The sequence below is a fragment of the Protopterus annectens genome, chromosome 13.part0 (assembly GCF_019279795.1).
Source record: "Protopterus annectens isolate FY-2018-M chromosome 13.part0, PAN1.0, whole genome shotgun sequence".
Lineage (NCBI taxonomy): Eukaryota > Metazoa > Chordata > Ceratodontiformes > Protopteridae > Protopterus > Protopterus annectens.
The window spans coordinates 544,362,512-544,375,558 of NC_056747.1; the positions used below are offsets into that span (position 1 = coordinate 544,362,512).

The following is a 13,047-nucleotide window of genomic DNA, read 5'->3' on the forward strand; positions in this document are numbered from 1 at the left end:
ACATTTTAATACAATGAATTTGAAGCAGTAAAATATATTTGACATGTATGATTTGTATTAGTAAGAGTTTTAGGTGGAAGGTGAGAGATGGTTGATAGGAAGGATAGAGAGGGGCTAGAGGAGGGATTAGGGAGCCAAGAGAGAAAAGGTTTATGGGGGATGGTTACAATGACATATCCATTTTGATTGCAGGTATTGTTTAGTAGCTGTTTTAAATTGTTTTTGTTATTGTAGAGTCCTAATTTTATGTGGCACGTCAGCAGGGATGAAGCTATAGAGATTTTGTCCAGTTTTGGTACTGGGTTTATGGATTTGTAATAACTCTTGACTAGAACTACGAAGAGGTCTTGTTGGGGTGTAGTAAGAGATTAGGGGAGAGTGAGTTAGACAGTAAGAGGGTTTGTAGAGATTTAGAATGAATGATCTGTGTCTTAGAGTTAGCTGGAGAAGGTTAGGTAGTTCATGCCAGTGTAGTTCTTTCAATGAGAGACAGTGATGTGACTTATATGTGTTTTGTGTAACAAATCTAGCAATCTTGTTGTAAGTTGTTTCAAGTCTGGCTAGTAGTCCAGTGTTAAGATTAGTTAGAATTTGTGAGCTATACAGTAGGGTGGGTAAGAGATAGGAAGGAGTCAGATAAGGTTAGTCTGGCTTCTTTATTAAGAATTTTTTTATTACGGTACAGGAATGCTAACTTTCGATGTGTTTTCTTAGTGCAATTGTTGATATGTACATCAAACGTTTAGTGGTCATCAATGATGACGCCAAGTAGTTTTGTGTTGGTGTCTACCTGTATAGGAGTATTATTTAGGGACAATATTGAGAAGGATGGTTTGATGTAGTGAAGGTGTTTTGGAAGAAAGAGTAATAGTTTAGTTTTTTGGGGATTTAGAATAAGTTGGTTTTTGGATAGCCAGCTTTCAACCAGGTTGAAGGAAGTCTGTGTAACTGAGGTAAGCTGAGCTGGGGAGTCAACGACAGAAATGAGTGTTGAGTCATCAGCATATTGTATTACAGATTACTCTGCACAGGAAGAGGAGAGAAGATTGGTTGTTGTTGTGTCTTTCGGCTTTTCCCGGTTAGGGGTCGCCACAGCGGAACTCTGGTCCGCTAATGATTGGCAGTAGATTTTTACGTGCCGAGTTGCTGGCCCTGACGCACAACCTTCAATGAAGATACGCCCATTCACACATGTCTCCACACAGAAGTCGCTAGCTGAGAATCGAACAGGACAACATCTTACTGTGAGGCGAAAACGCTACTGCAGCACCACCACCACAGTAGGAGAGAAGACTGGTAAAGATATTAAAGGTTCCATCCTTTGTCCACTACTTTTTAATATCTTTAGGAGAGAAGATTGGTAAAGATATTAAAAAGTAGTGGACCAAGGATGGAACTTTGTGGGACAACTGTAGTTATGGCGAGCAGAGGTGAGTGAGCTGATAGTCATTTTACAGACTGGTAGCAACTGGAGAGAGAGCTTTTGAACCAAGATACTGTAGTGGGGGAGAAATGAAGGTTAGTAAGTTTTTGCAGAAGGAGAGGATGTGAAACTGTGTCAAAGGCCATTGAGAGGTCTAGGAACAGACAGGAGACAAGTTTGTTGTTGTCCCTGGCAAGGCATACAGTATTTAGGAAGGATAGAAGAGCTGTAGCGGTACAATGTTTGGGACGAAATCCATGTTGGGTAGGTGTAAGCAGATTTTCTTGAATTAGGTATTGCATTGTTTATGAATACATTTTTCTAGTAGTTTGGAGAGGGGAGATAGGTTTAAAGTTAGATGTATCAGTGGAGTTACCTCCTTTAAGTATAAGGAGGGCATAGAATTGTTTCCAGATAGTAGGGGCACTTGATTCTAAGATGGAGAGGTTTATTAATATGGAGACTGAAAGGGCAAGAGGGTCAGCTGCAGTCTGTAGGAAAGAAGATGGGATATCAACAGATGTGGAGCATGGTTTTAGTTTGGATAGTAGCGATTTGATAAGGTTGGTAGAAACTGGTTTCAATGAGAAATTATATGTAGTAGGGCTTTTTGATACAGGGTCTGAGATGGTCAAATTGCTGGCATGGGTAGGATGAGTGGGGATGGGGTTAAGCAGTTTGGTTATAGAGTCAATAAAGTAGGAGTTAAATATGGTGGCAGTTTCCTCGTGTGTTTTGTCAGGACATGGATTTGGAGAGCTTGGGCAACCTGGGTGTAGTATATGGTTAACTGAGTTCCAGAACTTATTGGGATTTGATTTAAAGATAGAGGATGGATTGTGGTAGAAGTTCTTTTTTGTCAAGGTTTATTTGTCTTTTGGCTGTATTTCTAAGTTCTTTGTATTTCTGCTGATCTAGTTGGAGTTTGGTTTTGGACCAGGTTTTCCATGCTCTATCTCTATATTTGAGTAAATATCTAGTATTTTTAGTCAACCAAGGAGCTGGCTTGGATTTAATTTGAATAGTTCGGAGAGGTGCCAGTGAATTTAGAATACTTAGGAATGAAGAGTTGAAGAACTGAACTGCTTCATTTAAGGGGGGTTGATATAGTGGGGTCCAGTTTATTTCAGAGAGAAGGGATCTAAAGACTTCAGGGTCAAAATTAGTTAATTTGCGGCATGTCATGAATCTATGGGGTTTAGTATATTAGGGGAGTATCTGAAAACTTTTATAGTACACTGATCGCTGAGTGAGTTTGGTAGGGTTTCAGGGTTATGGTATTTGGAAGGGTGAGAGACTAGGATCCAGTCAATGAGAGTTGAAGTTGAATGAGAGTTATTAGAGTGGGTGGGATCAGTGATGAGTTGGGTGAATTCATATTCACATTTCTTTAAGACTGATGTGCAGGGGGAGCTGCTGGGGGTTCCATATGCCCTGTATGCACCTGCCGTCCAGGTGTGCACCCCATGCATAGTCTGATGCATCTGTGGTGACTGTCTGGGCTGTGGAGTGTAGGGAGAAGGGCAGTCCCCGATTGTGGTTGCAGGCTGCTGCCCACCAAAGAAATTCTTTCCTTAGGCAAGGAATAGGTAGAAGAGTTTACAGATCTTGAGAGTGCTGACACCAGAGGCTCTTTAGGTACCATTGGAGTTTCCTCATATGCAGTCTGGCATATGGAATAAGGAGTAAGCAAGATGCCATGTACCCCAGGGCTTGCAGGATTTTCCTTGCAGAAAGCTGGGGCCTGGTGACCAGTTGAGAGAAGTAAGCTGATAGGGAACTTTGTTTCTCTGGTGTTAGGTATGCCATATAGGATGCTGTGTCCAGACTTGCTCCCAGGAAGATTATCCTTTTATTGGGTATCAGTATGGATTTATTTTTGATTGTGTACCCTAAGGAGGTTAGCTGGTCCTTTACAAAGGCCAGGTCTTGGAGCAGTTTTTCCTGGCTGTCTGCTTGAATAAGGCACTCGTCTAAGTAGGGGTAGATTTGAATATTTCTTTGTCTACAAAAAGCAATGTCCGGAGCCAGGCATTTTGTGCAAACTGTGGGAGCAGTAGATAAGCCAAAGGAAAGCATAGAGAACTGAAAGTTTTGAGATCCTGTCCTAAAGCGAAGATATTTTCTGCAGGACTACTGATGGGAATGTGGAGGTAGGCCTCTTTTAGGTCCAGAATGGCTAGCCAGGCATTCTTGGACAGCATGGGTAGCAGCTGATGGAGGGTTAGCATTTTGAATTTTGGGATCACCAGGAAGGTGTTTAGAAAGGAAAGATCGAGGATGGGGCGCCAGGTACCCTCTTTTCTGGGTGCCACAAAAAGTCTGGAGTAGAAGCCTTGGCCTATCTGCTCTGGAGGAACGGGTTCCACTGCTCCCTAGGAGAGCAGGATGTGGATTTGCTTTTGAGCCTCTGCCCACTGATTTGGTGGTAGATCTGGGGACCCTTTTGGGGTTGGGAGGTGTGGAAGGAGAATTTGTACCCCTGAGACACAATGTTCAGAACCATTAGTCCTTGGTAATGGTGTCCAGGTGTTTGAGTGAAAGGAGTTTTCCTCCTAGGGGTATGTGATGGTGGACAGAGGTCAGATTGGGAGGGGGTGAGTCATTGAGTTATTACCATAAGGTGAAGGCTGAGAACTTCCTGGTTTTGAAATGGAGGCAGTCCACTGCTTAAATCTGTGCAACCCCTGGATTGCTGTCTAGGGGGTCTTTTCCCATGGGGCCTAGGTTGGCCCTGTTTGCTAGCTGCAGGAAAGGACCAGTGTTTGGAAGGAAAATACCTGCTGAATCTAGGGGGCTGTACCTGTAAGAAATCTTTAACAGTCTGCATAGATTTAGCCTTTTCTTCCATCTTTTTTAAGACTCTCTGCTTTTAAAATTACCAAATGCAAGAGTGCATCCAACAGTTTTGATTTGACATGGTCTGGCAGGGGTTGTTCCTTAAGCCATGCATGTCTTCTAAAGACAGATCCAGTGACTGCTGTCCTGCAAGATGCTTCTAGGGTGTCAAAACCGCAGTGCAAAGAGTGTTTGGTTACTTGACCAGCAGAGTGCATTAACTCCTATAAATCTTTGGATTCTGCCAATGCAGGAAAGGAGGAAATTTTTTGTTTAAGGAGTTCCAAGGTAAGTTGCTGATATTAAAGCAATATGGAACTGACAATTTAATGCTCTGATAGCAAGAGTAGTGGAGGTGTATACTTTTTTACCCCATCTGTCCAGTGGTCTGCAATCCCTGTCTGAGGGGGTGGGATTCCTAGTCAGATTAGCTTTAACCCCTTTTGGGCATTGAGTAATGACCTCAGAGTCAGCTGTTGGATTTTTGAAAAGATATTTGTGATAGTCAGGGACTCTGTAGTACCTGTCTGGTTTCCTGGGAACAGGAGGGAGGGCATCTGGAGTCAAGCTGGATTCCAGGAAGACATCATCCACCACATCTAGGACTGGGGGGATGGCTAAGGGCCTGTGCTGTGGAAGGTCCAGGAACTTTCTGAGTCTCTTTTTAGACTGTGGGTAGTCTTTGACTCTCCCATTTTGAAATTCTCCCTTAATGTGTGCAGGGTTTCCCCAAAGGAAAAATCCTGTGGGGGAGAGGCTGAAGGAATAGATTCCTCTGCATCAGAATCTTCATATGTAGAGAGGGGTTGCATATCTTCACAATCCGATGCATCGGAGTCATCTGACTCTTGTTCAGACACAACTACTGGAGACAGATCTATTTTTCTTTCTGAAGAAGCGTCTTGGCTTCCCCTAATCAGCATGATAAGGGTCCTCTGCCCTTTTAAGCATTTGTGACTGATGTAAGGGAGCAGGCGCCGGAGAATTGCTGGTAGTCAGTTTCTTGGGGGTGGTTCGCACCCTGGGTCTAAGGAACTCGGTTGTTTTAGAGAGAACGGTAGCTGTGATGGAAGATGTCGGTTTATGTCTGGATTCAGTATTGCGAAGGACTTCCTCGGAAGCCGGTGCCTGCACAGCAGCTCTGGACCCATCCAAGGTAGAGACGACCACAGGATCCATGGACGTTAAAGACTTCTGCGGCATACCGGACTCTGAAAGGGTTTCGGTAGCAGCCTGTGAATCAACTGAAGCGGGCATCAGGGGCTGCAAAGGCACATCACTGAATTCCGGAGGACTGACGACCAGCTTTGCGGTAGTGTTGTTGGAAGGTTTGGTCCTTTGTGGTCTGTCTCTGTCTTTATATTTACGTTTTTTTGGAATATCTGCTGTCAGATGGCTTACCAAAGCCATATCAGAATTAGAGGACTGTAATCAGAAGTATCTGGCTACAATAACGGCCTGATGATGAATAGTTCTGGCATTAAACAAAGCACAGGACTGACATTGAGGGACATTGTGGTCTGGGCCTAGACAAGTGACACAGTAAGAGTGGAAGTCCTGGTGTGGTATTTGCTTTCCACAGGTGAGAAAATTATTAACTTTTTCTGACATCGGTTAGTGCAAGAAAAAAGGATGCCCAACGGGGTACTTAACTTTTGAAGACTTCAACTTCAATTCAGAAATGAACTCAGGTAGCGGCCGACTGGCATTCATGCGAACTGCTTCTGCTTTGGCTCCATGGCAAGAAAGACTGATGTAATGGCGTTGGCTGCCTTCCTTTATAGCACTGACGACCTGACGTCAGTCCTCAAGCAACAGCAACCGGCACAAAAATACTAAGTCTCTGGTATTCAGGCCGTCCAAGGGCTACCCTGGCAGGGATAACCCCAAAAGTGATGACTGCAACAGTGGAACATGAAGAACATCCTGTAGTGTGAGACCTGAGTACTCAGTATGATAACAATCTCACATTCGGCCATCATGTAGCGGCAGTGGTCAGAAAAGCCTTTTACTTGTTTCCTCTCATAAGTAAAGGGATTGCATCCAGGAAAAAAAGGAGGTTATTTCCTCTTTATACTCCTCCTCATTAGACCTATAATGGAGTATAATGCCCTGTTTGGTATGCATCTCTCCAAACATCTGCACCAACTGGAAAGTCCACAGAAATACCTCAAAAAGAGAATCCATGGCCTAACACCTGTCCTGTACAGACAGGCTCAAATCACCATCACTCTACTCGGTATCATACAGATTGCTCAGAGGTGATCTGTGTCTCACCTACAAGGCAATCTTGGACCCTGCTCTACTAGAGATGCTCCATATCCATAAGTCTAACTCCCTGCGCATTACCCACTCAAAAGGCCTGAATCTAATAAGCGACATTAACAAAACCTGTTGAAGAGACAGGTTTGTCTACCAGAGTCTACCCAGTCTCTGGAACAGACTCCCCATACATGTCAAACAGAGTACTTCACTGGCCCTCTTCAAACGCAACCTTGATGAGTGGATGGGAAACCACAAATTTGTCCCAGGTGTTCCACCTGTGTTTCTCATTGACAGGGGTGACTGGTACTAACCGAGGCTCCTTTTGGGGATAAACTCTTGGCTAGGCTTGTAAGGGCCCCAGGGTCATTAGCCTAGTGATCTCCTATGATGCTATGACTGTTGCAGCCAAGAATTTATAATGCATTTCAACAGGTAAAAACACAATCTCTGCATGGGTTAAAAATTCACTACTCAAACAATCAGTAATCACTGAACTCACCCAGAAAAGCAATGTTGCACAATCAAGAAAGAGAGGGATAGATTCTCAGAACAGCAATAAAATCCCTACAATAACAGCAAGTTCTTAGAGTCGGAAAAGTAGTCTCTGCAGAGTTCACAGTTATGGTAGCATCCGTTAGACATATTAAAGCCATGCAACAGTTACCTGCACAGTAAGTTCCTGCTTCAAGTCGTGGGCATATTTATGCTTAAAGGAAGGCAGTGTGAAGGGCTCCGTTGAATACAAATACTTGTGAGAGTGTGCATAATTAAACAGTGGGCACTTCCAGGGTGAATAACGAAAGAGGAGGGCGTGTTCGTGTGAATAATGAGGAAATACGCGGTCTGGATGATGCACGACTTTTCAGAGGATTAAGCAAGCACGAGAGTACTTTTTTTGGTAACATGGCTTCCAGTGCCAAAAGTCACTCGCTCGAAATTGCCATAGGAAAAAAAAATATAGCTAACTTTGTGGTTAAATTGGTTTTTTGCATAGTGGGGTCAGTGGTTAGGGACGGAACAAGGAATTCTGGTGAAGAAATAATATACTGCTTCATGTAGGTGTCCTTTAAATAAAGCTTACAAATATAAATAAAAAACTACAGGCATCACATTATAAACCAGTTTTTCTCTCACAGTATCACAGATATAATTTTAACGACATCATAAAAGTTTAACTTGAATTTAACCTCATTATAAACAGACGTAGCTTTCAATCTCAAGCACAATTTCCGTTTCTCTGCTTACAGACACCTTAACCACTGCTTTAAGCAACTCTCTCTTTTTCTCTTTCATTACACCATTCTCATAACTCAAAACCAGGCATGAGAAATATCAATATTTCTACTTAGGTAATGGTTACTTATCCAACATAAACAAAATTGTTAAAAAGAAAAAACCATACCATACCAAGGACATATTGGAATTATTATACACCGATAAATGAACATCCCCCATCTGAAGAGGAAAAAAAAAATATTCTTAAATCATGAAAACATTCAGCACTATCAATTCATTGGCAACTATTTACGTGGAGATTTTTACACAGGAATTTTTTTACACCACACAAATTAACTTTAATTTTTGTCAAAGAAGAAAAATGTTGGGGATATGAGATAAAATTAAAAGCTGACTGGCAACATATTTGTTATGGATGTAAATGCCTCACTGAGTATTAGAAAAATATCTTTTTTTTCAGATTATTTTTAATGATAATTTTCAGCTAACAAAGTCAAAGATATTATTTAATTCTCCCGTACCCAAAGTGTGTTCTAAAAAAAGATCTGTCAATCTTATGCACATTATTAGCTATAGCATGAATGATTATCACCATTCATTGGAAAAGTATGACTTTGCCTACCTTCAAAGAATTTAAAAATCTTGCATCAACAGTTGGAAGTATGGAAATTACCACTTGGAAGAACAGAACCAGTTGACCTACATCTTACAACACCAGCTGAATGAAAGTGATGGAAATACTTGAGAAAATGGACAAAAATACATGACATTTATGATGATTCTTTATATAATGACCAACTATGTCATAATCTGTATAGACACCATTGTATACAGTTTTAAAATGTTATGAAATTATTTAGTTTTAAGACTGTATATATGTTATATATTTCATTTTTTCATCTATTGTATTTATAAGATGCCAACTTAAACAAAAATAAAAAAGTTCAAGTAAAAAAAAAAAAAAGAAATATCAGTCTTTGTTTACCTCCTAGAAGTTTTCCCTTCTGCACTTGGTCACAACAAATTTATCCTGAAGTACAGAGCTATTTCTTATTTTAACAGCAATAATTCCCTTTTGCACATTCAGGTCTCAAAAAATAGCAATTACCTCTTCTTCCCCATGCACATCACTTTCTATACATTTCCTCTTTTAGGAATCCAACACCTTCCAGACGTACTGCATCAGAATCAGAACCACGTTTCAAAGGACTTCTTCCCTAGTGTTTCTGGATCCTCACTTGGGGAGGCTGGATTTTCCTCAAGCACCTCCTATATCATACAACAGGACCCTGACATAGTTACAAATTGTACACCCCAGTCTTACAGAATGAAAACTTCTCACACAACACAAAACTTCCTTACCTGCAGAATTATCCATGCATGCAATACTACCTCTTCTAAAAGGTTAATACTCTGCATACTTTGGCTTCTCCTCCTAAAACATGATAAACAGGCAGACTATTTTCTCTGCATGAAATTGCCTACAGAAGTTTCTATTTGCTACGGACATATTTGTTAACTTGCTATCCTGCTTTTGCAAAGGCAGGAAGTCGTTGGTCCTCACATACTGTTGTACTGAAACACAATTCTGCTAACATAATTGATTTATAGCACTTATTTTGCAATTGGTTGACTTTTTTGAGACAGTCACCAAGGTCATTGATGAGGGAAAGGCAGTCCATACAGCCTACCTCGACCTGGCAAAGGCCTTCGACACAATACCCCACTCAGGTATCATCGAAAAACTCATCAGCTTGAATGTAAACCCATACATCACAAGATGGGTTGCAAACTGGCTAAGTGACAGAACCCAGAGGGTCAGAGTTGCTGGAGCCATGTCAGACTCAAAGCCTGTCACAAGTGGTGTCCCACAGGGCTCAGTCCTGGGTCCACTCTTGTTCGGCATCTACTTTTCTGAAGTACAAGCAAACACAGGAGGGTTATGGCTGACAAAGTTTGCAGATGACTGCAAACTGGGCCATAGTCGAAAACACATCTGGCCTTGAGATATCCTCCAGAAGGGCCTCACAGAAACTGATAACTGGTGCCAGAGCCATGGCCTGAAATTAAGCCAAAAATGCATAGTCATACCCTTGGGAAAACAAGGTTACCCTAGCTACCATATAGGTGGCAATCCACTGAGCACAGAAAAGTCATCAGGGATCTGGGGACCCAGGTTGACAGTAGCCTTCGTTTGACACTCATGTTGCTAAAGTAGTTAGGAAAACCTTCTATATCACCCACCTGATCATGAAGGGATTCACATCTAGATCAAGGGAGGTCATCGTCCCCTGTACTCATCACTCATTAGACCTATGATTGAGTACAATGCCCGTTCGAATGAATCTGACCAGACACCTGCTGCAGCTTGAAAGGCCCCAAAGTTCCTCACCAAAAGGATAAAGGGTCTCAAAAATATGTCTTATGCTGCCCGACTGAAAGAACTCCAGCTCTATTCAGTCTCATACCGCTTGCTCAGAGGTGACCTGTGCCTGACATATAAGGCCAAGTCAAACCCAGATTTGATGAATATGCTTCACCTCAAAAAATCTAGATCCCTCAGAACCACAAGGCGGAGACTTAAACCTTGACACGGTTATAAATAGAACGTGCTGGAGGGACAGATTCATCACCCAGAGACTCCCTATGCTGTGGAACAAAATCCCGGTACATGTGAGGCAGAGCACCTTGCTGGCCTTGTTCAAGAGGAATCTTGACCAATGGATGGGAGATCGCAGATATACCCCAGGGATTACTTCAGTGTCACTGCTTGACAAAGGCACAGCAAAATGATAGGCATAGTTTTTATTCAAACTAAAGGGGTGGCAAAAGCCACATAACTATGGGCTAGGCTTATAAATGCCCTTGGGCAGATAGCCTAGTATGAACCTATGAACCTATGAACCTATAACGCATCACTATACGATAACGTGACATAGTATACTGTGTTTATGGCACAGGCATATAGTATGGATGTACTACTTTAGTGACTGTACTGTAAGTTATGCTTATATATTCTCTGTGTATTATTGTTGATCTTTTTTCATTTATGGTAAACTATGTATCCAGTTTCTTAAAATTTGTATAAATCTATGTGTTAACGGTGTAGCTTTTCCTCCTGGGCCTCCACTGAAAAAGGACAACAGCTTAGTCAGACTAACCCGGTCAACAAATGTCAAATAAATAAATGAATAAACTGCATGAATTTTCCTAAGGCCATTAGATAAAAATTAAAATAAGCTAAAAATACAAGGATTTATATAAACTTCTAATACGTAAGCAGCTCTACAAATTTACAACAAAATAATTTAGCAAAAAGTACAGTTTAGGTAAGAAGACTATTACTGCATACTATGACAAGACAACCTTGTCCCAGAAAATTTCCAGTGTACAACTTAAAGATCGTGATAATTTTAGTCAGTGAAGTAGGGCCAACTCTTGCAGCTGTAGTTAGTTCCACTTTCTATTTCTCATGGGTGTAAAGACCAATTTCCAGATTAGCAGAGAATCAATTATTTCAGAGGACAGTGAATCATCTATTCTGAACTCTGAATGTGTTAGCTGTTTTGATCAGGACAGACATACTAGCACACAGCTCAGAACAGCAATGACAAATAAATGTAAATGCAAACTTAAGAACTTCAGTTCTCTAACTGAACTCTAGAAATGTCAATTAATTTCTGATTTCTTAACCTAAGCTAAAATATTTAGTATTAATGAATGTAGTGAAGCTGTACACATACCAGCAGCTGCATACTAAAACTGTAATAATAATAATAAATACAGCCTTGTTGAAATACAACTGCAGACCTAGTGAAGTCCACCTTTCATTAAAATGCTAAACTGATTGATTACACCCTAGATATAGCTAGTAAAAATACTAAAATGGCAGCCACGAGTGCCAGTTGAGAGATCTACACTGTAAGATGCATCTGAGAATGAATCAATTTTATGCATGCTCTACAATCTGCAGAACTAAATCACATGTTAATTTGGTACTAACTTTAATCCTAATCCCCTTTACTCTAAACAAAGCTAATTTTAATTAAGAAATGAGTAGTCATATTTAAACTAAAATTAAAACTTCATGCTGAGTTTTTTTATCAGGCTATAACATAGCTTAACAAACAGATTAATTAATTAGTAGAGGCTTAGTATTTTCGAAATTTACCTTTTGAGATTCTTTTCATAATATTACACTGTAGTTACCAAAACCATCTTCTTGACTCTCCATATACTAGCATCCAGTCTCTGGCTTCAGTTCCCATCCTATGTCAGTACCGCTCTCCTACCCACAACTTCTTCATTACAGCTGCACTGTGACATTTCTCACTGTCCCTGCGGTCTAATTCACTCTTACTCACAAAAGATGCGTGCATGCACAGACACAGGGACACACACACACATTTGCACTTACACAAACGCACACACAGCAACATGGCTTCTTAAAACTATACACTAGCGGAGATGTACATACCTGCATACACTCCACTAGAAAAAAAAACATATGCTTTATACAAGGGCTTTGTCTATTCACATTTTTCCAACATGGGGCTTTCACCCTGAAAATTCCATGTCCACATAACTTTGACCATAGTGAAGCATCCACTCCTCTACCATAGTTGACAAAACCCATCTGGGCAACAGCAGAGTTTGATAAACCTTGAATTTAATTAAATATCTAAGCCTTATACAGACCAGCTCTAAACTTGGATTACAGACAAGCACTCTCAACTCAGTATAAACTCATACATGATTCATTAAATTGATAACTGGTTATATGACACAACCCATACTGTTACAGTTGAAGACATCTGCTCTAGACAAATAAATGCCACTACTGGCACCTTACAAAGCTCTGTCTTGGGTCTCCTCCTCTTTTGTATATTTATGTGGTATAAATGCTGATATTAAGGGACTACAGCTGTCCAAGTTTGTTGATAATTGCAAACTGGGGATTGTTTATCAAATCTTATTCTGATATTCAAATTCTTCAGCAAGGTCTGGACCAAACAAATGTTTGGTATATTACCTATGGGCTTACCCTCAACACCAAGAACTGCAGCATAGCTTTTTATGGAAAATCTGTTATCACTACTGCTAAGAAAACATTCCAGTGACACAGTCATCAGGGACTTGGGTACATATGTCAGTAACAGCCTCTCCTTTGATCACTACATTAATGACTTGCTTAGAAAATCTTACCTTGCACAGCTTATCCTTCATGGCATCTTCTTAATTCCAAAGAAATTGTCGTCTCACTTTATTTATCCCTCATTCAGCCC

General features: G+C 40.9%; 1 protein-coding gene across 2 annotated transcripts in view; it reads right to left on the reverse strand.

Moving 5' to 3' along the window:
• The window catches only part of LOC122787459 (glutathione S-transferase theta-1-like), a 217,336-nt gene that overhangs the window by 47,306 nt on the left and 156,983 nt on the right, over window positions 1–13,047 (reverse strand). The window contains exon 5 of one of the 2 annotated variants that reach the window (XM_044054190.1): window positions 7,934–7,981. The exons of the other annotated variant lie outside the window; for it this stretch is intronic. Within the exon in view, the coding sequence (XP_043910125.1) occupies window positions 7,934–7,981 (48 nt within the window). The remainder of the gene's footprint in view (window positions 1–7,933; window positions 7,982–13,047) is intronic. 2 annotated transcript variants of the gene reach the window in all.